The sequence below is a fragment of the Patagioenas fasciata genome, chromosome 29 (assembly GCF_037038585.1).
Source record: "Patagioenas fasciata isolate bPatFas1 chromosome 29, bPatFas1.hap1, whole genome shotgun sequence".
Classification (NCBI taxonomy): Eukaryota; Metazoa; Chordata; class Aves; order Columbiformes; family Columbidae; genus Patagioenas; species Patagioenas fasciata.
Window position 1 is genome coordinate 4,701,489 of NC_092548.1, and position 22,320 is coordinate 4,723,808.

General features: G+C 56.5%; 1 protein-coding gene, 2 long non-coding RNA genes and 1 other non-coding gene across 4 annotated transcripts; all 4 read right to left on the reverse strand.

Moving 5' to 3' along the window:
- Positions 1-1,523: 1,523 nt before the first annotated feature.
- LOC139825881 (uncharacterized) lies at positions 1,524-5,991 on the reverse strand. Its single transcript, XM_071800278.1, has 2 exons — positions 5,871-5,991; positions 1,524-5,584 (listed from the first exon to the last, which is right to left on the reverse strand). Exon 2 carries the CDS (start codon positions 5,213-5,215, stop codon positions 4,277-4,279), a length of 939 nt encoding a protein of 312 aa, XP_071656379.1. The 5' UTR covers positions 5,216-5,584; positions 5,871-5,991; the 3' UTR covers positions 1,524-4,276.
- Positions 5,992-9,093: 3,102 nt separating this feature from the next.
- Positions 9,094-13,015, reverse strand: LOC139825883 (uncharacterized). The gene is made up of 3 exons (XR_011736042.1): positions 12,944-13,015; positions 11,524-12,237; positions 9,094-11,063 (listed from the first exon to the last, which is right to left on the reverse strand). It is a non-coding gene; the product is annotated as an uncharacterized lncRNA (long non-coding RNA).
- A 1,701-nt stretch (positions 13,016-14,716) lies between these two features.
- On the reverse strand, positions 14,717-16,823 carry LOC139825882 (uncharacterized). Its single transcript, XR_011736041.1, has 2 exons — positions 16,534-16,823; positions 14,717-15,061 (listed from the first exon to the last, which is right to left on the reverse strand). It is a non-coding gene; the product is annotated as an uncharacterized lncRNA (long non-coding RNA).
- On the reverse strand, positions 15,978-16,062 carry LOC136113902 (small nucleolar RNA SNORD45). Its single transcript, XR_010653051.1, has one exon. It is a non-coding gene; the product is annotated as a small nucleolar RNA SNORD45 (small nucleolar RNA).
- Positions 16,824-22,320: the final 5,497 nt, after the last annotated feature.

Genomic DNA, 22,320 nt, shown 5'->3' on the forward strand with positions numbered 1-22,320 from the left:
GTGTTCAGTGTAGTTTGTAGTTGCTTTTGGTAGATATGAGCAGAAGTTTACAGCTTAAAATTTTAGCAAATCCAGCCTACCAAGTAACATGAAGCAAAGAGTATATTAAAAATCATACAACCTTATGTCCCTAAATAATTCATTATATTTAGTGTGCATCTACTTAAGGTAAATGATTACTATTAAACTTAAATTGGGCTCATCCATTGACCTCTGAGTAGTAAAACCCTTGCCACACAGCTCACTTATTTAGCTGGGAGAGCTCAAAGCGGGCTGCTCCAGGCTGTCGCATTTATGGAGTGAAGTGGTTGATTCGTAGTCAAATTGCACACAGCAGGAAAAGTCTGCATGAGACTCCCTGTGCTCACAAGTTCCCGGCGTTCAGTTGCCGTTCTGCTTCCTTGTGGGTCTCCTGGCAGGAGTTCTTGGCCTGGTTACAGCTCAGCCCCTTCCCTCCTCTGCATTCTGGACCAAACTGCTGCGGGTTTGGCTGGGGGTGATTGGGGGGTCGAGTGCATCTGCCACACATGGCAACCCAGAGAGAACTGAGCCAGCCAACGGGATCCTTTCCGCAACATCCTCATAGACACCTGGAGCAAGGAGCGTGGCATTGAGTGTGTCTGTGACACCCCCATCGTGCACCAGCCGCTGGGAACATGGAGCGGTGCAGCAGACTGTTCAAGACTTTGCTCAGAGCAATGGGTGCTGGAGCTTTTAGAAACTGGGATGGAAACTCAGCAGCCAGGTGCGCAGGGCTGAGCTGGCCTGTGCCTCCCAAGGGACATCCTGACCCTCCCTGCCCAGGCACAGGGTCACAGTGGGGCCCTTTGTGACGTCACTTGGTGACACCCACTGCCCCGCATGTGCTCAGCGCCGCTGCGGGCCCAGCCCACACTGTCCGACAGGACGGTGACGGGACAGGGTGCGAGCACGGAGCTGGCGAGAGCCCCGAGCGTAGCCCACGTCTCTCAGAGAATCAGAGAATCTTCTTGGTTGGAAGCGACCCTTAAGATCATCGAGCCCAACCACAACCCGGCTCTAGCTGCCCCGGCAGACTCTGCTGCCCCCGGCAGACTTGGAGCAGGGAGATCCTGAGCTCAGCTCCCGTCTTTCCCCGACGAGGAGCACACGGGCGCATCCCACACCTTTCACCGCTGCCTCTGGCAGAGCTGCAGCACCGAGGAGTTTTGAGGAAGCATCCGCCTTCCCCATCCATAGTCCTTCCGTTTGTCTGCAAAATGGCGGAGAGGCCCCCCATCCAACCTAGGCTGGCCTGGCAGGAGGAGGTTGGGGGTCCCCAGGAGGTCAGATCTCCACCAGAGCCCAACCAGGTGGACGTGGTCCAGCCACTGCAGATCGGTGAGTGAGGGGCCCTGATTGTCTGGGCGGGGTGGGGCCCAGCGATCGCTCCCCGCTCCACACCAGGATCACGATTCCCCACACGCTGGCAGGGGGTTCCCATGGGTGGTGATGATGCTGCCTGAAGCCCAGGGCTGCTCCGAGCTGGGAGCCGGCCCCAGCAAAGCTTCTGCGGGCAGAGGGGACCCAGCTCCTGCTGCAGGGCACGGGCAGCGAGAGGCAGCTGGGCGGGCAGGAGGCACCGTGCTGCGGGACGGGGACCTTTCCTGCCCGTCTGAAGCGAGTTCCTCACCCACTGCACTGGGGGCTTTCCCCGTCCTGCCTGGCTCCAGCATCTCAGCCCGTCTGCCGGGCACCCTCCAGCCCCACACGCACGGGGAGACTGTGCCGGGGCAGCGGGCACCGGGATGGACGTGGGGCAGAGCTCCTTCCTCTGCTCTCTCCTGCCTGCAAACCCTCTCTGCAGCCCTCCCTGCTCTCCTCCTTTATTAGATGCTGGCTGGTTACCTGTCTACCAATTCGAAAGGAGACGCGTGGACTCCATCGTGTCCTTCGTCAGCAGCCCAGAAAAGGTAACCGTGGCCGTTTGGAGGGCGGCTGAGCCGGTGTCTGCTGACAGGGGCTCTGCTGCGGGGCTGCTGGAGGGAGCTGGCTGGGCAGAGCTGCTGCTCCCAGGTCTCCAGTTGTCACTGGATCCCCGTGCTGTGGTGCCGCTGGCTCTGTGTCCCCATCTCACACTCCCTGTTTGTCTCTCTGTCCCCTGGCTGCCAGGAGGAGAGTCAGAAGATTCCATTTCTTCAGAACATTTGTGACCTGTGCTACAAAAGCAAGCGCCACGGCCTCCCACAGGGCCTAGATCTCTTCTGCCAGAGATACGAGCTGGCAGAGAATATCAAGGTGAGGGGACACCTGGCGTCTCTGTTGAAGGGGACGATGCCCCCGGCACCCTGTGAAGACAGCGTTGGGCAGGGCCGGGGGCTGGTGGCGCTGGGTGCTGGTGGCACTGGGTGCTGGTGGCGCTGGGTGCTGGCAGCTGCCAGGTCCCATCCCGGCTGTGTTCTGCAGGTGCTGCTGGAAGAGGAGCCCAGAAACAAAGTGCGCACGGCGGTGCGGTGGAACGCCATGCTTGCCATTGCCGAATTGAGGTACCTGCCCATCCCTCCCGCGGACCCCTGCACAAGATCTCAAGGCACTGCTCCAAATACCAAAGTGTGACTGGCTCCCCTCTCTCTGCAGCGCGGTGGAGAGGGCGCTGGAGGGCAAGGAGGCAAGCCTCCTCCAAGCCTGCTTCTCTAGTGTCTTCTTGCTTCCTCCAGAAGAGAAAATGCAGGATATGGGCCGTTATCTCTTCTTAAAAGTAAGTGCTTGGTGAACTACGGGAGCCCACAGTCCCTCTGGCTGCTCCCTGTTCACCCCGTGCTGATATATAACCAGAGATACAAGGCAGGGTTGGTCTCAGCTCTGCTTTCACACCCTCGTGCCTTCGTCCGCTGCCAGTTGTCCTGGCCACATCCAGTGCCAATTGCTGCTCTGCCTGTAGCAGATTATTTGCCCCTGAGTCTCTCCCAGGCACAGCAAATCAGCACAGGAGTTGCCTCTTGCCACTGAGAGTTCAGATCAGTCCCCCGTGTGTGAAACAGATGGCAGGAAACACGGCCAAAACTCGTTGTCTTCTTGCAGGCCATGGAAGCCATGGACAACATGCTGCAGGCATTGGTGCTCGGCTCTTCAGCCTCCAGAGTCAGCGAGCTGCTCCAGAATATCTTCCAGGTCTGGCGTGTGCAAAGAGTGGGCTTCACAAGGGCTGTTCCTCACTCTGGAGGTGACAGTGCCACCCGTGCCGTGCAGAGAGCGCTGCCGGAAGGGTGCCCACCTCCCCGGGGAGCCAGGGGCTGCCCGCCAGGCTCTTCCGCAGCGCAGTGGCCACAGAGGGTGGCATCTGCCTTCCTGCCTGGCCACGGGGCTGGCCCGGGGCGTTTGTCCCAAGCCTGCGAGGGGTCCGAGGGCAGGAACCCCACTACAGGCTTTGCTCGAGAACAGAGTCCAGCCCAGGAGTTGGGCGGTGCTGCTTCTGCTGAGTGCTGGCTGCTCCCAGGGCTCACCAGCAGCTTCTCTCTTCCCAGATGCTCTTGACATACACCAGCTCTGAGAGAGAATGTGTGCAGGAGAGGGCTGTGGGGAGGATAGAGAAGATGAGCTCTGCGCTATTCAGACATCCCACGCTGGCGGTAAGGAGCCAGGCACCCTCCAGCCGGGCCGTCTCCCCATCCCTGCAGCCCAGAGCGGCCTGCAGCTCTCCCCATGCGGGGCTGCTGCCCAGGCAGCTGCTTTGGGAGCTGTGGCCGGCACGGGCCTGCAGAGCCCTGACGGCCCACAGAGCCAGCCCTGGACACGCGCTTGGGTTCAGGGCTTTGGCACCAGTATCCCAGCAGCAGCCCCAGTCCCGCTGGCCGCCAGCAAGCCCTGGTTCACGGCAGGGCCAGCACCCTGTGCCCATGAGTCCAACCCTCCTCCCTCACCCCGGGCCTCTCTTCTCATCCTCCCTGTGCAGCCACTGCCGCCCCTGCTGCCAGTTTTGCTGCGGGCTCTGCCACCAGCACCGTCGGGCATCTCTGCAGGGCTGCTGGCACTGCCTGGCTAAGCAGCAGCATCAGGGCACTCGGTGTGACTTGGCTTCACTTCCTTCCTTTCTTTCCTTTCTCCCATAGTCCTGTGCGATACACCTCAGAACTTCTGAGAGGACAGACATCGTCCTTGTGTTCATCGAGGCGATGAGAGACGCCAGCATCTTTGACAAGAAGCGGGCAACAGACTTGCTGGACATGGTCATGGAATTCCCTGACTTCTGGCTGGTGGATGTAAGTGGCCTGTGGCTGGATTGCCCTGCCAGGCTGGATTGCCCTGCCCTTCAGCCCTGTCAGGCCTTGTTCCTCCCTCCATCCCTCCCCCGCAAGCCCTGGTGTCTCAGGAATCTGAAGCCACACGAAGGTGGCAGAGAGGGATGGAAGGGGCAGCTGAGGAAGTGGCTGCACTCCAGTGGCAGTGCCATCCTGACCTCTGTCTCCTCCAGCTGCCAAAGATCATGAGATGCATCCACAAAAACCTGGACAGCATCAGCACAGCACCAGCCCGGCAGAGCGTGGCGTCCCTGCTTCTCCTCATGGCTGACAGGAGACCTGGGGAGGTGCTCACAACGCTGCTGAGGATCGCTCCACCAGGAGACAGGTACTGGCCCCAGAAGCCATGAGGGCTTGTTCACTGTGGGGACAGGGGCACAGAGCCAAGGAATCCTGCAGGACACCCCCGAGGAGCAGGACCCTCCATCCCACCACGCTTTCCAGCGCTGGGGGTCAGCCAGGCCCGCAGCAGCCACAGCTGAGCGAGCCAGCCCTGAGCCCCCCACGCTCTGCCAGCCCCACAGGAGCACCAGCTCAGCCTCTGCTGCTGCCCAGGGCATCCAACCATCCTGCAGCGCTGAGCCCGGACACGCTGCTGTGGCCCAGGCTGCCCTGCTGACAGCGCTCTCCTGCAGGACTGCCCTGGACATGTGGGACATGATGATCTCCACACCCCAGCCTCTGAAGAAGATCTTAAAGAACTTGCGTGAAAGACTCCTGGCCATAGACTCCACGTTTCCCGGAGGCGTCATCAGTGGGTCAGAAAGAGCTGACATGGTGAGCAGGGCAGCATCAAGAGGAGCAATGTTGGCAGCTGGGGCTGGGGCATTGGGGGAGGCGGTGGCTTGGCCTTGGCTGGGGGTCAGGCGGTGGCTGACAGCTCCAAATGCCCTCCCTGCCGTGCTGGGGCCTGATGGCTGCCTGGGGAGCTTTCCAGGCACGGAGTCTCTCCAAGACATCTGCCCACGGGGGCCTGTGGGAAAAGGGGCGGCTGAGCAGGGCACAGGGAGTCACTGCTTTTCTTCCCTCTCTGCCCTGGCCCTGCTCTCCTGTATCTCCGTGGCTGTGCCCATGGCCACCACCTGCCAGGAGGCTGCCACAGAGATTCCTGTGCCACCACCTGCCACGGAGCTGGACAGGAGGCTGGTGCTCAGTGACCGGCTTTTTTTGCCAGGGTGGTCTTTGACCCTTTCACAAAAACGAAACTGTTTTTCATACAGGAAAGAAAAATACAATCCCTCCTGCCACAAGTTGTGGGGTTGCTCGACTACGGCAACACAGAAATGAAAAGGAAAGTCCTGGCGTTCTTCCGCAGCGTGATGGGACATCTGAAGAGGGAAGAGGCCAGACCCGCTGTCGAGCAGCTGGAGGAAAAGCTCCTGCCCCTCTTTGATGATGTAAGGCTGATGACGGAGCCTGAGCCCTGCGGGTGGGCAGCCTGCAGTGCCAGCTGCCCTCCGGCCCAGCCCCGTGGGCAGCACTGGGAGCAGGCTCTGCTCCCCGGGACTCTCGTGGGATGGCTTCTGGGCTTTGCAGCCCAGCACAGCTCCCTGCTGCACAACCTGACCATGGAGCATCTCCCCTCATGTCAGCCCCGATACTGCCACTGCTCACCATGGGCAGAGAGCTGCTGGGATTGAAGTCCGCCTTTCTTCCTTCCTCCCAGGAGTCCAGCCAGCTGCGAGAGCTCTCCATCCGCCTCTTCCGAGAGCGGGTGCAGTCCGTGATGGCGCACGACAAGAAGAGGATGAAGAGCTACGTGCACCGTGCGCTGCTCCCCCTCTTCTTTCGTTTGAGCGACCAGAGCAACAACGTGGCCAAGGTACAGATCTGCACGCTGAGCACTGAGGCACAGAAGGGTGTGCTGGCAGCACACGGGTGGCCTGGGCACCAGGGGACAGGGCTGCTGGCAACTGGCAGCTTCCTCCAGCCCATAGGAAGGGTCCCTACAGACCCAGCACGAGTAGCAGTAGAGAAGCTGCCATGGCCACTTCCATCACCTGCCATACCTGGTCCCACAGGGCTCAGCAGCAGCCCGTGGCCACTGAGGCCTAAACAGGCGCATCCCTACGGGCTCCTCAGCTGTCCCTGCAGGCGCTGGGTCTCGAGCTTTGAGCCTCAGTCCCTGTCCCCCAGGGCTGTGCACAAGAGAGCCCCAGATGTTTGGGCCAGGGCAAGTCGCTGGCCCCAAAGGGCAGGTGTTCCAGGAACAAAGCCAAGAATAGGGGGACACCAGGTCTCCTTACGCAGACGGTGGGTGCCATGTCCCATCTTCTGCTGTCCCGCAGGCCGCCAGGGAAGCCCTCCTTGGTGCAGCAGAGCTCCTGGAATGGAAACAGCTCCAACACCTGGTGCGGACTCGGCAGACATGGAGGACTGGAGAGAGCTTGGTGAGAACAGCTAAGGCCCAGGCTGGCTGAGGGCTGCCCCACATGTCTGGGCTGTGGGCTCTGCAGATGTGCATCGCCCGCCCTGCTGCAGCCCCGAGCTGCACCCTTGTTCCCTGTCCTCAAGAACAGAGCCCCCAAGGGCTCTCCCCTCTGCCCCATGTCCGGCGGGAAGGAGGGCGCTCAGCACCCCTGGGACCACTCTGCCTGTGTCTGCCTCTCAGCCTCAGCCCTACAGGGCTCCTGGCTGGGGGGCAGGAGAGGCCTGCGGGGAAAGGGGAACCTGGGTTACTGGGAGGAGGGACTGGTCCAGCCAGCTCGGGGTGGGGTGCAGACAATGACATGCTCACACCTTTGTGCCCTCTCCAGGTGGAGCAGGACAGGAGCAGGGCTCAAGAGTTCTTGAGTCAGAGCCTGCCATACTTGAGGGATGCTCAGGCCAGCTTGCGAGAGGCGGCCGTGAGGTTCATCGGTGAGTCACAGCCCCCGGGTCCCTCTTTCAGCAGCCTGACCCCAGTCCCCGCCGCTGCCCTGGCGCAAGGAGCAGCCCTGTGGCTGCCAGAGCCCCGGCCGCCCCGTGCAGGGCCTTGGCCTCCCCTCCCAGCCCTGCCCACGTGGGTGGCCTTGGTGGCCGCCTTGCTCGGTCCCGCTATGTCAGCTCTGGGCTATCCCCTGGGGCCAGCTCTGGTGAGGGGGAGGCAACAGGGCTCTGACGGAACTCTGTGCCCAGGGCTGGCTGCGCGGCCCCTGAGGGACGGAAGGGAGGAGGAGAAGCTGGCTGAGATCTGCAGTGGTGAGTAGGGAGCTTGCTCAGGAGGGGATGCCTGGGGGTCTCTGCAGATGTGGGAGATCATCTGGGCTCTGCTCCTTTCTGTTGCAGCCCTTCAGCCCTTGGAGAAGGACAGTAAACCCTCCACCCGCTCCCTCGCTACTCAGACCATCCTCATCCTGAGCAGCCCAAGGGAGCAGCCACGATCGCGATGGTCCCTGCAGGCCCTGTGCTGCTGGCGTCGCTGACCCAGGTGGAGGAGCAGCTCTCCTTGCGGAAAAACGGCTGGATTTTAATAAAGAGCCCTTCTTGAAGCTGGGTTGGATGTCTGCCTTTCCCAAGGACCCCAGAACCTCTCTGATTGCTGTGGCACTTTTGAGAGCACAGCCCGGCATCACGGGCAAGGGTGACAGAGCAGACAGGAGCACTTGCAATGAGGGCAGCTGAGACGAATCTCACTGGGCCAGTGGGGTTTGTTCCTGGAGTCACACACAGAAATGTCAGGGTCTGCCAGGCACCCACATCTGAGCTGGCATCCTGGACTCCTTCTGCACCCAGAGATGAGCAGAGACAGAGTCTGTCCCTTTTACACACGGAGGCACGAGCCGCAGTGTCCGTCTGGCCTCCTGTTGCCACTCCCAAGGGACGGGCGGCACCTCAGCCCTGTGGTGCGTCACCCTGCTCTGCACCCGTCTGACATGTCCCACATCATGAGGAGTGGACACGCGGACACTGCTTAAAGGAACCACAACCCAGCGCTGATTTTAGGCAGTTTGCATGGGATGTTACTCCCAGCGCCAAGCGACAGTCACCTTCCTTGTCTGGCTGGCAATGCTGTGCTGGATGCACCCAGGATACGGGTCCTTCTCTGCTGCCAGGACACACTGTTGGTTCATTGTCAAGGTTTAAGGCAAGGTGACAATAAACCATGGCAGACGCTCCCTGTTATCCCCTCGTTTCCCGCGACCCCTTCCTTTAGATCAGAAAGATGATTGGGAAGAGGAAGAGAGACTTAGACTTCAAGTTGGAGAGTTTTAAAGGGTTAATACATACAAAATATACAAACCAAATGTCAAGTGCTGGATGTGGAGCTGGGTCACTCAGCAGAGCTGGGTGTGCGGGGCTGGCGGCTCCAGCAGCTGCAGGCCAGGCGCCCCGAAGTCATGGGTGGGACTGCACAGTAACCAGAACCTGGGTGCAGGGTGCCTGTAGATCTCAGGCAGACAGACAGACAGGGTCCTCTCCAGATGCCAGCCATGGCCGAAGAGAGCGTGACCCTCGTGATCACCCTCTGATATAGGGGGTATGACGATTACGGGATGGAATACTTCCATTGGTCAGTTCTAGTAAGCTGTTCATCCACCCCTCCTCAAACACGCCCCTCTCACAACAGAACGTGGGAAAACTTATCAGTCTTTTCTAGCTACCACAGTAATAAATCTAAACACGAGCTTCTTCAGCATTCTGTTGCTCTCTTATCAGCACTGAGTGCAGCATCCTAGGAAAAATATGCAGGCTAAAACTCATAAAAGTGCAGCCACCTAGAAGAAGTGAGCTGAAAGAAAAAATCACTGAGAGAGAACTGGTCTGGTTTTTAATGAAATGAGGACACCTCCCTATCTGGTTATAGTCATCAATGTCCCATTGTCATAGCAGCCAAAACCCTTAGGACACCACCAGCCACAAAGCGTGGAGTTTATGTGCATTATACATCTATTTCACAGAATCACAGAATCCCAGAATGTCAGGGGTTGAAGGGACCTGGAAAGCTCATCCAGTGCAATCCCCCCATGGAGCAGGAACACCCAGCTGAGGTTCCACAGGAAGGGGTCCAGGCGGGTTTGAATGTCTGCAGAGAAGGAGACTCCACAACCTCCCTGGGCAGCCTGGGCCAGGCTCTGCCACCCTCACCAGGAACAAGTTGCTTCTCAAATTCAAGTGGAACCTCCTGTGTTCCAGTTTGCACCCATTGCCCCTTGTCCTGTCACTGGTTGTCACCGAGAAGAGCCTGGCTCCATCCTCCTGACACTGCCCCTTTCCATATTGATCACCATGAATGAGTGCCCCCTCAGTCTCCTCTTCTCCAGCTCCAGAGCCCCAGCTCCCTCAGCCTTTCCTCACACGGGAGATGCTCCACTCCCTCCAGCATCTTGGTGGCTGCGCTGGACTCTCTGCAGCAGTTCCCTGTCCTTCTGGAGCTGAGGGGCCACAACTGGACACAATATTCCAGGTGTGGTCTCCCCAGGGCAGAGCAGAGGGGCAGGAGAACCTCTCTGACCTACTGACCACCCCCTTCTAACCCACCCCAGGTCCCATTGGCTTCCTGGCCACAAGGGCCCAGTGCTGGCTCATGGTCACCCTGCTGTCCCCAGGACCCCCAGCTCCCTTTCCCCTACACTGCTCTCTAATAGCTCATTCCCCAACTTACACTGGAACCTGGGGTTGTTCCTACCCAGATTCAAGACTCCACACTTGCCCTTGTTATATTTCAGTAAATATTTCCCACCCAACTCTCCAGCCTGTCCAGGTCTCTGATGGCAGCACAGCTTCCAGTGTCACCACTGCTCTCAGCTTGGTGTCACCAACAAACTCGCTGACAGTCACTCTGTTCCCTTATCCAAGTCATTGATGAATACATTGAACAATACAGGCCCCAGCACTGACCCCTGGGGCACTGCACTGGATCCAGGTCTCAACTGGACTCTGCCCATTGACCACGACTCTCTGGCTTCTTCCCTTCAGCCAGTTCCCAGTCCACCTCACCACCCACTCATCCAGACTGCACTCCTCAGTTCAGCTGTGAGGATGCTGTGCAGACTGTGTCCAATGCCTCACTCAAGTCAAGGGAGATCACGTCCACCGCTCTGCCATCATCCATCCACCTCGTTACGTCTTCATAAAAGTCAGTGAGGTTGGTCAAGCACGATTTCCCCTTGGTGAAGCCATGTTGACTGCCCCTAATGACCCTCTTATCCCTGGTATGACTTGAGATGGTACCAAGGATAAGTTGTTCCATCATCTTCCCAGGGGTGGAGGTGAGGCTGGCCGGTCTATAGATACCTGGATCCTCCTTCTTGCCCTTTTTGCAGACTGCAGTGACATTTGCTTTCCTCCAGGCCTCAGGCACCTCTCCTGTTTCCCACGACTTAGCAAAGATCATGGACAGTGGCCTAAAGTGACCTCAGCCAGCTCCCTCAGCACCCGCAGGTGGATCCTATCTGGACCCATGGATTTATGGATGTCCAGATTGTTTAACTGGTCCATAACCCAGTCCTCATGAACCAGCCTCCTCCAGCCTCATGGGGGAACACTCCACTTTCCCCTAATCTGCCCGAATCTGGGGGCACATGGCAGGTGGGAAGGAGGTGTCGTTTACAGTGACACCCCAGATGTCTGGGCTCCCTCAGTCACTCCGCTCATGGCCATGGTGTGGCCAGAGAGGACCCAGGTGTCCGAGTGCTGGCACAGCAGTGGGAGCATGGACACGGACACACATCCACACGCAGGCGTAGCTTTGCTGAAGGGATTTACTGATTAGGAGAGGGAAATGGCCCAGGGCTCCCATGGGGTCAGATGGGGTCATCCAGGGATGATCATCTCCTCATGCCGCTGGAGGGGGACAGGACACGGCTGTTGCCATCAGTTTCAGTTCTGAAATCAGAGCCCAAAATGAGACCTCCAGTGTCAGCTGGGACACGAGGGGAGGCTTCTCCCCACCGTCTCTCTCTGCAGAGACCCAGGGAAGGAGAGAAGAGTTGGAGCCCTCAATCAGCCCAGGACAAGACTTGGTTCTCCTGAGATCCATGTGGCACCCAGAGCTCCTTGGCCAGTGTGTCATTAGCCCCGGATGCCCCTACATCTCCCAGAACCCTGCCCAGCCCTCAGGGTGATCCTTGGGGTCTGTAAGGCCCCAGAGCCCCAGCCCGGCCTGCACGGTGACCCTCTGGGTCCGTAGAGCCCCGCTGGGTGCACCAAAAGTCATGGGGGCAGCTCTGTCCAGCGTGGCCTGGGACACAGGGCATGGACAGTCTCCTCTGTTTTCTTCTCCTAGATCCAGGTTCTGCCCACCCAGGACCCTTTGTGGGGCTGGAGATGCCCTGATGCTGCTCACCAGCAATGGAGGAGATGGGTGCACTAGCACTTCAGCATCTGGAAGATCTGGAACCTGGTGTTTCTGCTGCAAAACATCATCCACCCTGAGAGACAGAGGGAGCTGGGGAGAAAGGTTGGGTGAGGGACACACTTGGGTGCACTGGGAGGCAGGGGAAAGCGATGGGGTCCTTGGGGAAGGTGACTCCAGGGAAAATGGGGTGCGTGAGCTTGTGTGGTGGGGCACAGAAAGCAGTGGAGGTCCTGGGGAAGGGGCTGTGTCCTGGGGTATCCTGGGGTGCACTGGGCTGTAGTGGGTTGTGATGGGATGGAAGGGAATGCAATGGGAGCCCTGGGCAATGGGGCATCCCTGGGAAAACACTGGGGAGCAGGGATGTTCTGTGGGGCTGCAGGGGGTGCATGGGAGTGTACTGGGGCACACTGGCATGTTCTGGGGCACACTGGGATGCCCTGGAGTTTCGTGGCCGTGGGAGGGAGGGTGTGGGGCAGCAGAACTTGTGACACCTACCGCAGCCCTCTTCACTCGCCCCAGTTTGAGTCCCTCCTGTAGAGAGACCATGAGACCTCACTGGTCACTGGGATGTCCCAGCCCCAGCAAGGGAGGGGAGGACCAAGGTGCCCTCCAGTTCCCAGACTGGATGTCCTCCAAGTCCGCCCCACTACTCACATGCAGGAGAGACCGTCCACTTGCTTCCAGCAATGTTCCTGGAAATGCCTATGAAAGAAGAGAAAGGGGTTGGAGACAAATGGGGCTGTGGGTGGGGCACAGGTGTCCCCAGCCCCACCAAGGCCCCTGGATTCTCCCTCATCTGAGCGTGAAAATCCCTTCTGCTCCCCCCAACCTCGTTCCTCCAAGTTTCACCTGGGATACCTGTTCATGGCGGACCAGGGCTTAGGTTGGAGAAAAGGATAACATGGGAATTTGGGGCCTCCAAGGAGGACGGTGGCTGGGGGGGACCCAGAGGCAGGGCACTGTTGTGAACTCGCAGAACCCAAGGGACCGGGCTGGGGGTGCTGGAGGGACAGGACTGCATGGGATGCAAGTGAGGGGTAAAGAATTCAAGGGGAGGGGACACGGGGAATTCAGGTGAGGTTGTTGGTGGGGGCAGGAGGAAGAGGACAGCAGAGGAACAAAACGCGGGGATCGGGAAAGTGTTTGGGAGGGGGTGTTCAAGGAGGGGGATCTGGGGGCACTACCGCAGGGGACAGGGTGAAAGGCAAAGGGCGGAGTGGAAAGATGGAAAGAAAGGCGTTGGCATCCATCAAAGGGAGAGCATTTGGGGACCCTCTATAGGACACAGAGGAGATCCTGAGCAGGAGATACCTGAGGGGTCTTAAAGGATGGAATGGGGAGGCCCAAAGAAGAGGGGTGTGGGGGCACCAAGACAAGAAACCGGGAGGGGCCCTCACTGGAGCCTCACCTGCGCATCCTCTGGGGTGCACAGCAGGATGGTGAAGAGCAGGGCCACGCTGAGCACTGCGACCTTCATCTTCCTCTGCAGTGCAGCGAGTCCTGGGTGATGCCAGAAAAGGTGAGGGCACCTTTATCCCTCCCAGGAGGACTCCCTGCCCCTCCCCACGCCTCCAGACCCCAGGGCAAAGCTTGGCAGAGACACCCGCCCTGGCAACCCAGCCTTGGCACAGAGTCACTCCCACCTTGAGCACTGATCCAGCTGCCTTCCCTGGCATCAGTGCCGCTTCCTGCATGGGGCAGCTGCACGGGGAAGGGCCCAGGCATCCACAGTGGTGAGGGGGGACAGCAGTGTGTCCCTGACAGCCAGACACCCTATGGTGATGACCCACTGCTCCAACTCGAAACCATCCTGCAACAACCCCAAAAGCCTGATCCCCCCACCTGCCAGTGCCCCTCACCTCCCAGCACCACCATCTCCCAGTGCCCCTCAACTCCCAGGCCAGTCTTTCCCTATGGAACCCCCCCTAGAGATGACACCAGCCTCAAATCTGGGGTCTCTAAGCACAATTATCTCTGAGCCCTTTCCAGCCCCTTAAATAAATGAGGGGCTGGGAGTCACTCCTCTTCTTGGGGCACCAGGGACCCCAGGATTAGGGAACTCTGGGAGGTGGGAGGACAGCTGGGGCAATGTGGACAGCTGGTGACTGGGATCCTCAGTCACTGGTGGCGCTGCCAATGGGGAGCACTGGTGAATCCTGGGCTCTGGGAGAGGAGGGCTGGGCTTGGGGGAAGTGCTGGGGTGGTGTCAGTGCCCAGCTCCAGCCCCCCCCATTTCCCTTGCACCGCCAGCCCCCAACTGGTCCAGTCTGCAGCCACAGCTGAGAACAGAGCAGAGGGAACATCCCCTGCCCTGGCTCTCACCTGTCCCTGCCTGGGGTCACTGTGCCCTCCCAGACAACCCGGGTCCTGCCCTGTAGAGCTGATCCCACATGGTGGGTCCCAGTGTCCCTGTCCCCAACAAGGCTCTGGCTCCAGCCCTGTCCCTTCCTGGGACTTGGCCACAGCTCACCAAAGGCCCTTGTCCCCACCGAGTGTCCCTTCAATGCCCCCATCCTCGGCCCAGTCCAGCGCTGTCCCTGAGCAGGACGTGGCCATCCAGAGGGACGTGATGAAGCGGGCTCTTGTTCCCAGGCAGCCGCTCGGAGCTCATTGCAGGACAGAGCTCCCCTGGCACGAGGAGGGATGTTTGCTCCCACAGCGGCTCTGATAAGCTCTGTTTGCCCGGGGCCCATGGCACAAGAAGCCCGTTCACCAAGATCGGTGCCTCACAGAGTGACCGATCAGGGGATCCAGGGCAGTTAAAGCAGCCTGGAAGCCTGGGCTCCCCCAGCCCTGGCAGCGGGCAGAGCCCACAGAGAAGGGCAGTGCTGGGGCAGCGGGGAGGAGCAGGTCCTGGGGCACCCGCACGCCTGGGGCTCCCTGGCTGCCCTGGGCACAGGCTGGAGCCCAGAGGCCGGGGGGTCCCAGGGGAGCAGCTGGACAGCCGGGGTGCCGCTCTGCTTCGGGACAGCCTGGGGAGTCCTGCCGGAGTGGGGCTCAGAGCAGCTGGGGGATGGAGCTGTGTCCCCAGGGGCACGGCCTCCCCTGCCCTCTCCCCCGCCCGCCTTGCAGCTCTCCCTGGCTTTTTGCGGGGCGCGGGGTTCCCTTCACTGCACCCCTGGCCCAAACATCCCCATCCTGGGGGCCCTGGTCAGCATCCTCTGGGCACTGTGGGGCAGTGTGACAGTGGGGGAATCAATGGGTTTATAACTCCAGTCTCAGTGGCTGCTGCCCGGGCGACCTGGATGTTGAGCGGTTTCCAGCACCAGTCTGTGCTCACTGACTGGAGCAGAAGAGGGATCTCAGATTCCCAAGACCCGATTTCTGTCCCTGCAGAGCTGGCAGCCCTTCAGGGACATACCTGTGTTTGCTTTGATATTCTTCAGTGGCTGACTCTGGGCTGTGTGAGCATCTCCATGATGTACTTTTACAACCATGTTCTCCGTACAGACAGCAACACCTTGCCACAGTTCAGCAGCCTCTTGGAAAGTAAATGTGGAAAAGCAAGATGTGCGGTTCCAGCCACCTGGATGATAAAGGAAGATCAATACTAACATGACCATCTGGACAGTCAAAGACATAATACTAACATAATAACATAGAAAGGGCCTTGGACAGAGTACTTTGCAGTACGTTTCTCATAACTGTAAAAAGTTATAGCCCAGACTCGTGAGAATGGTATCTCGGGCCAGATAACCGCCCCCAAGTACATGGGATTTGTGATGTCCTTGGGCCTGGTCTGTGAACGAGTGGGAACGTAACTGAAATAAACATCACATGAGTTTAGTGTGTTTTTAATAACAATTACTGGAAAAACATCTTATGTACCATCTTAGTCCAGGCCCATATCTGTCCCCCAAGGAACGTATTTTGGTGTTGGGGCAGGGGAGGAGCACAGACAGGCAGCCCGGACCCCTGGGTCCTCTGCCCTGCTCGGGGAGGGGAGGTCGTTCCCTGTATGATGGGCTCAGCACTCCTGGGCTCACAGGAGATGTCACCCCCTCCAGAAGCCATCTGCTGTTCACAAGGCCACCAGTGCAGCAAGTCAACATTTATTTGATGCAACCAGTCTGTTAGAGCCAGTAATCCTGTGTAAAATTGATGCAAAATTACCACTGTGCTTAACTACAATGTGCCATGGAACAACCAGGCACTGACAATCTCTCTGTTTTCCCTGGGAAATCACATTTGTGGCACTTTCACCCCCAAATCTCAGCAGCAGCGTCTGTTAACACCGGTTAACAGCTTTGGGTACCCAGAGCTGCCTTCAGCTCACGTGAAAACGTCTCCTCACGCCCAGTGTGAGCCCAAGAACGACGCCTCCCCAACGCCCAAACTGAGGAACCTCAAGCAGTGCCCCCTTCTCCAAGGGCTGCGTTACAATCTGTGACAGAAAGGGGCTTCCACAGCCTGGAAAAGCTCCACAAGGAACTGGAGATTCCTGGGTCTCAGAGTAATTCTAGAGCTCAAGTGGTGACAGCCATCAGCTCCAGCTCAGACAATACATGCCAACGCCCATCACTGACCCAGGAAGGCAGCTCTTCCTGTCCTGCCCAACGCCTTCAAATCCAGCACACTTTGTCCCTCCAACAGGAGGCAGCTGATTGATTTCTAACACCACTCTTCTCTGTCTACTTCGAGATGAACCAGACATACGTTATACAAGCAACCAAGTCCCCGCCTGGAAGCACCGGAGCCTTTTGCCTTCTCCTTCCCACCCCACTTTGCAGGAGAAGGAAAACAAACGGCAGAAGAGACGCTGAGAAATTCAACCACCAAATGGAGAGGAAACCTTTGAGAGCGGGAAAACTTATCCGTACAATGGAGAGAGCTACGCTGAATGAATAACACTGAAAATGAACCCTTCTTGCAGGGTAAAGTGCACAGCAATTCAAGACCTGCTGAACAGACCCCTGCCATTCTCAGCAATAAACAACCCCCAAGGCTCAACCAGCCAGCCAGGGTCACTGCTCTAAATCCAAGCGCAGCTGCACCGACCTGAGCCAACACGGACACAGCCGCCTCCCTTGGCCCACACGAAGCTGCACAGGCCACGCGCTGCTCCAACAGGAACGTGCTGGGGACACCCGGGTTTCTCATGGCGGCCTCTGCGCTGTCACCTGCACAAAGCACCAAGAGACCGGCAGCTGTGGGCTCAGCTCCGGGGGTTCCCGGGACCGGGGTCTCCAAGGGCCCGTTCGCACACGGATCCTTGTGCGCGCGCCCCGACCGCGGGCGCCTCTCCCGCCCCCATCCCGACCCGCCGCTCGCTCCCCCGGACCCGCCGCTCGCCCCCCCGGACCCGCCGCTCTCTCCCCCGGACCCGCCGCTCGCCCCCCCGGACCCGCCGCTCGCCACCCCGGACCGGCCGCTCGCCCCCCCGGACCCGCCGCTCTCTCCCCAGGACCCGCCGCTCTCTCCCCCGGACCCGCCGCTCTCTCCCCCGGACCCGCCGCTCGCCCCCCCGGACCCGCCGCTCGCTCCCCCGGACCCGCCGCTCTCTCCCCCGGACCCGCCGCTCTCTCCCCCGGACCCGCCGCTCGCCCCCCCCGGACCCGCCGCTCGCCCCCCCGGACCCGCCGCTCGCCCCCCCGGACCCGCCGCTCTCTCCCCCGGACCCGCCGCTCGCCCCTCTGGACCCGCCGCTCGCCCCCCCGGACCCGCTCAGCAGCCTCCGCTCGCCCCAGCCCTGTAGCCGGAAATTGCGTCACCGGGAGGGGCGAGCCGAGCGGCGCTGCCGGCAGGACCCCGACAGAGCTGTCCGATTATTCGCCTGACCCGCCAAATTTTTATACGAAATGTGAATGAGTTGAACAGTTATTAAAATAACAAAGTCTCTGGCAGCCGTGCCGTCATGGTGGCTCAGTGCAGTGGGAAACCCCCTGAACTGCAGGTCAGCCTCAGCTCTCAGATGAGCTCCTCCCCGCCCTCCGCACCGCTGACCCCGCAGCACAAAGCGCGACCGGCGCGTCCCGCGGGCGGACTCGGTGTCCGCGCTCGTTCGTCGCCTCCTCGCTGGCTGCAGCGGGACTGAGGGGCTGTGGGTTCCAAACCTGCGGTTTGCTGCCCTTGCACAGAGGAGAAGGCTCGGCTGCTGAGAACAGGTTCCGTGTTAAACTCGGCTGAAGAGAAGTTTCTCCTCCTGGGATCTCAGAACAGCAGCAGCTCCAAGGAACTGACAGAGCATGGGCCGCGGGCATTTCTCAGTGTCTGTGCTGAGAGGTTTGATCTGGGCGTTGTTAATGCCAGAAAGAGGTGGAAAGATAGAGAGATAAAGATGAGGGGTCGTGCTGCACAGAGTTACAGCATTTTTGCAAATGAGGAACTGAAATACGTAGCTTACGCTTTTTCTATGGATAAACAACATTTAATCCAATTCCTTAACTGTATTCCTTGAACACGTGTTCGTTAGAGCACAAGCCAAACAGCGCTGGGTGCACGGGCGATTCACTCTCTGTACTGGACATTCACATTAACAGTGCTGATAGTGGTTACATCACCAATCCCGTGTCCATTTCCATTTCAATTTCAATTCCCCTGGTCCTTGGGTTACTCCCCAGGTTCTTTCTCCCGTCCGTGGTCCTTTAACTCAAGAGCCGTGTGTCCACCCTTTCTCTGCAGTCCGAACGGCTGGTTCTGTAGTTAATAAGGCAAGAAAAGGTCCTTCCCATCGTGGGGTCAGAGTTTCCTCTTTCCAGGTTTTAATTAGTACTTTATCCCCAGGTTGTATTTTATGAATCGGAAACCCTAAAGGCAGAGTCTGATTTAAAATCTCTTTCTCCCTTCATTTAGTTCCTGCGACTATAAACTTCATATGCAATTTCAATTAGCTGAGCAATAGTTACATCCCTCAGCTCCTCCCTTTTGTAGTTTCTTACACTAATTTCAGACCCAGATCAGTCTGTGCGCAGAACAACACTGACTGCAACACAGCTAACCCAGAATTTCACATTCACATCGCTTCCCCCTCTCATTTACTCTCATGTGTACAGATGCATCTGAACGGGGAGCGCGGTGGCACTTTAATAATGGAACCGGTTCTCATTTTGTAATTATCTCCCCAAACAAAATTCTTTTGGTACCAAATATAAACGTGCGAAGTAAAAGGCTGAGCTCAGACACGCAAACCGCACGCCAAGCTCAAATATACAAACAGATCACAATTACATTCATTGAAGACAATATCTCGATTTTAGCCTTGCGCCTTTGGGCCGCTCGCTGCTCAGCCGGGTGGAGGCACCGCTGGGGCTCCTGACAAACAGGGCAGTGCGGCTGGAGCCCCATCGGCACCCGCCCCACTGCTCCAGCGAGCTGGGCTGGGCAAGGCTTTGATTGGTGTCCATCTGGGTGATACAACTGTTATCCCAAAACCAGGGGTCTGTACTCGGTGTGCACACGGAAGAAAAGCCACATTTAGTACACCGAGATGAGACACAGCCTGTCAAAAGCAGCACGAAAAACACACGTTCTCACTGTTTTCCCTACACACTACACTGAATTCTAAACAATGTAGCCTTGTATTAACTTTCCAAACATTAACATAATGTGTTTTCCAGTAAAACATAGGCTGTGTTGTAAATCCAAAGCGAGTAATGCCATGGTTTGCACAGTTCTGATGTGAATATTGGTGTTTGTGCCCAGCAACACATTGTATTTCATTGTGAATGCGCCAGAATATTTCCGGTCTGACTTTGTGTTGTACAGATAATGGCAGATTGGTTTTAGATCGTGTGGGTTCAAGGTTTGCACAGCTGAACGTGCTGCCGTGGTGTGCGTCTGTCTGTCCAGAGCTGGTAACGTGTATGTTTGTACAGCTTGTGTGTGATTTCTGTTTCTTGCAATAACAATTGTTTGGAGTGTGGTTTTTGCCATTTTCACATTGTATCACTCAGCTCTTGTTTTTCAATGCTTTTTTTTTTTGCCTAATGGTTTTTGGAAAAGTTACCAAAAACCACTGAGAAACCATTATTGTTAAACTTGGTGCTGTTTCTTACTTGTGACTTGGGGCTTCAAAGAAATACCCAAACCAATACATCCCATATGTTTGGAAGACAGTTCTGTGCAGCTAAATGATTCCTTTTCTTGTCCTTAAATACTTGGGCATTTGTGCTAGAACTGTGTAACAGGAGTGATATTGTTGGGGCACCTCTGAGTGCAAGTTTGTCTTGGATAGATTGCCATGAATGTAGACACTGCTGCTCCACAAAGTGATGTTCTGAAGTTCTGCATTTGATCTTTTCACTTCATCTGATGAAGCAGTGGAGTTTAATCGTTTGTCTGCAAATGAAACTCCCTAAAAGGCAGTGTACGGGGAACCTGCGGCAGGGAGCTCCTGATTCCCACCTGACTCCTCCAAAGGCCTCTCTTAAAAGTGAACAAAAGTCAACAAAAGCTGCGGCCCCTCCCTCCTGGGCCACTGCGGTGGGCGCCTCCCCTGAGACCACAGGAAGGTCCAGGCTCCTTGTCCTGAGTGGTCAGGGCATCGCTGGCAGGTGGCACCTGCTCGCCTGCTCAGGGCCACTCTTGGGTGCCTTCATGGCCCAAAATCCCCGGGGATGCCACAGGGCCACCCACTTTTTCCTCGCAGAGGGCACCAGTGCCCAGGAGGCCTGGACATAGAGGTGGGCAGGGAAATGGAGATAGGCTGGTGTCGAGGGTTAAGATTGCGGGGTGACAATCAAACCCTGGCAGATGTGTTGTCAACCTCCTCTCCCCCCCACTTCCCCCTTTTGCCCCTCCCTCTCCCCCCTTCCCACTCAGCACAGGTGATTGAGAGGGAAAGAAGGACAGAGAGAAGAGAGTTGGAAAAGTTAAAGATGTTTTACTAATGCTACTGATAAGAATAGAGAAAATAATACAAATATACAAAACCAATCTTGAAAGTCTCAGCAACTGCAGGGCAGGCACCCAAAGTCCTGGATTAGACTCTGTAGCCAACCGGAGCTGGATTCAGTCTCTCACTGGCCTCAGTTCGCAGGGACGACCAGCAAGGTCCTCTCCTAATGTCGGCCATAAGCAGAAGGGAAGGAAAAAGGCAAAAGGGAAGGAAAAGGGACGAGATCCTCGTGATCTCCCGCTTTTATATGAAGTATTCACGTGAATGGAATGTTATACACAGTTGGTCATCAGTTTCTCGTTGCCCCTCTTGCGAGATGTCCATCCGTGTTTATCAATAAGTTTTCATTCCATTGCTAGGTTTATGTCCTGGTTTTGTTAAAAACAAGTTTCTCTTTTAGTGAATTTGCCTGTCAGCTCAAGCCTTCATATCAGCTGCATTTTCCTGGAGAACCCAACACATGTTTTGGTTAAACCTAGTCACTGGATAAGAACTGGACAACAGTTGTGTGACAGATCAGATCAGCTATTAGCGAGTGAATCCAACAGTCGGCAATGCAGTCATGGTGACCGTGACGAGAAAGGGGGGCTCCTGGGGACTCAGGTTATACGAATAATTCTGATGTTAGAAAGTATTGGTGAGAATGTGCACTGTTCTGAACCCCCCTGTTACTAATGATTCTCCAACACCACTCAAGTCCACGTTATCTGATGACTCGGATGAGGATGGGGATTTGCAGCGTTTTCTTCAAAAGTTAACAGGAAAAAAAGTATGTGTATATGTTGCCCCGAGATCAGATAAAAACTATGAAAGACTCAAGCAGAATTAGACCTATGCAACGTCACAGCTCTAGATCATTTAGGACGGACCGATGGGGGACTCGTTGAAAGGGGCAAGTACCCCAGCTCTTGGAAGAAACACTAATTGATACACCACGATTACAGGTGCTATTAGTTTCTGAAATCCTGAGGCAGTCAACAGACCTTGCATATCAAGCTATAGTAGAGCTATCTGAAACCAACAAAGCAGCCAAATCTTTTATAACTACTATCAGGGTCCCAGTGAGAATTACGTGCAATTTATTGATCATCTTCAAGAGACCATCAATAAGCAGGTTGAAAACTTAGAAGTTAAGGAAGCACTGGTGTTGAAATTAGCAGTGGAGAATGCTAACGTTTGCTATCAACGTGTTATCTGCGGGTTTTACAGCACATATTACGTGCTTCTGTGTATTACCCCTCTGAAAATCAAGCAGGTTGTCAGGAATGTGAGTTCATTGTTTCACTGCTTGTTGTTAGAATTGTTTCTTTGTGGTATAAGTGCACCGTAAAACTTTCTCCCCCCTTTTCCCACTCGCGCTTCAAGCAACCCTGTGCTTCCCCCCCAGCTCCCTCCATCCCTCCCTCTTCTCATGGTTATTACTTACGAGGTGGGGTCAGAAATTACTGTGTTCAGAAATCGGTATTGGGAGGTGTTTTAAAACATAGGAAAGCACTTGGAAATATGAGGAAGGAAGATCTTGTAAAATATTGTAATTAATGGTGGCTGGTGTGTAAGTTAAATGATTGGGAAAAGTGTCTGGAGAATACAATCTTGAAATATAACACTTGCAATTAATGGTTTTTTAAGGTGTTAAGAGTAGGACAAAATAAATCCCTACAAGAGATCGTTAAATCATTTCAGACAGTTTTACAGGCAGAACGGCTTGAACTTCAACAAACTGAGAGCGAGTTAACTGATAACACACAGGTCACAGTAAACTTGCCGAAGTCTGCAAGATGCTTTCCTTATTAACCTGTTTTCTTTCTAGGTATCTGTTTAAGAATATTACAGTTTAATAGGTCTTTGTCTGTTATATGGTACAGTAAGTTCACAGACTGCTACATCATGAGAATCCGTTGACTTAAAATGTGCGGTTTATGATATTACAGAAGATCACGAGTAATTTA

Excerpts from the sequence above, each read along its gene's own strand:
- LOC139825881 (XM_071800278.1), bottom strand. The coding sequence starts at position 5,215 with ATGTCTTGGAGAGACTCCGTGCCTGGAAAGCTCCCCAGGCAGCCATCA.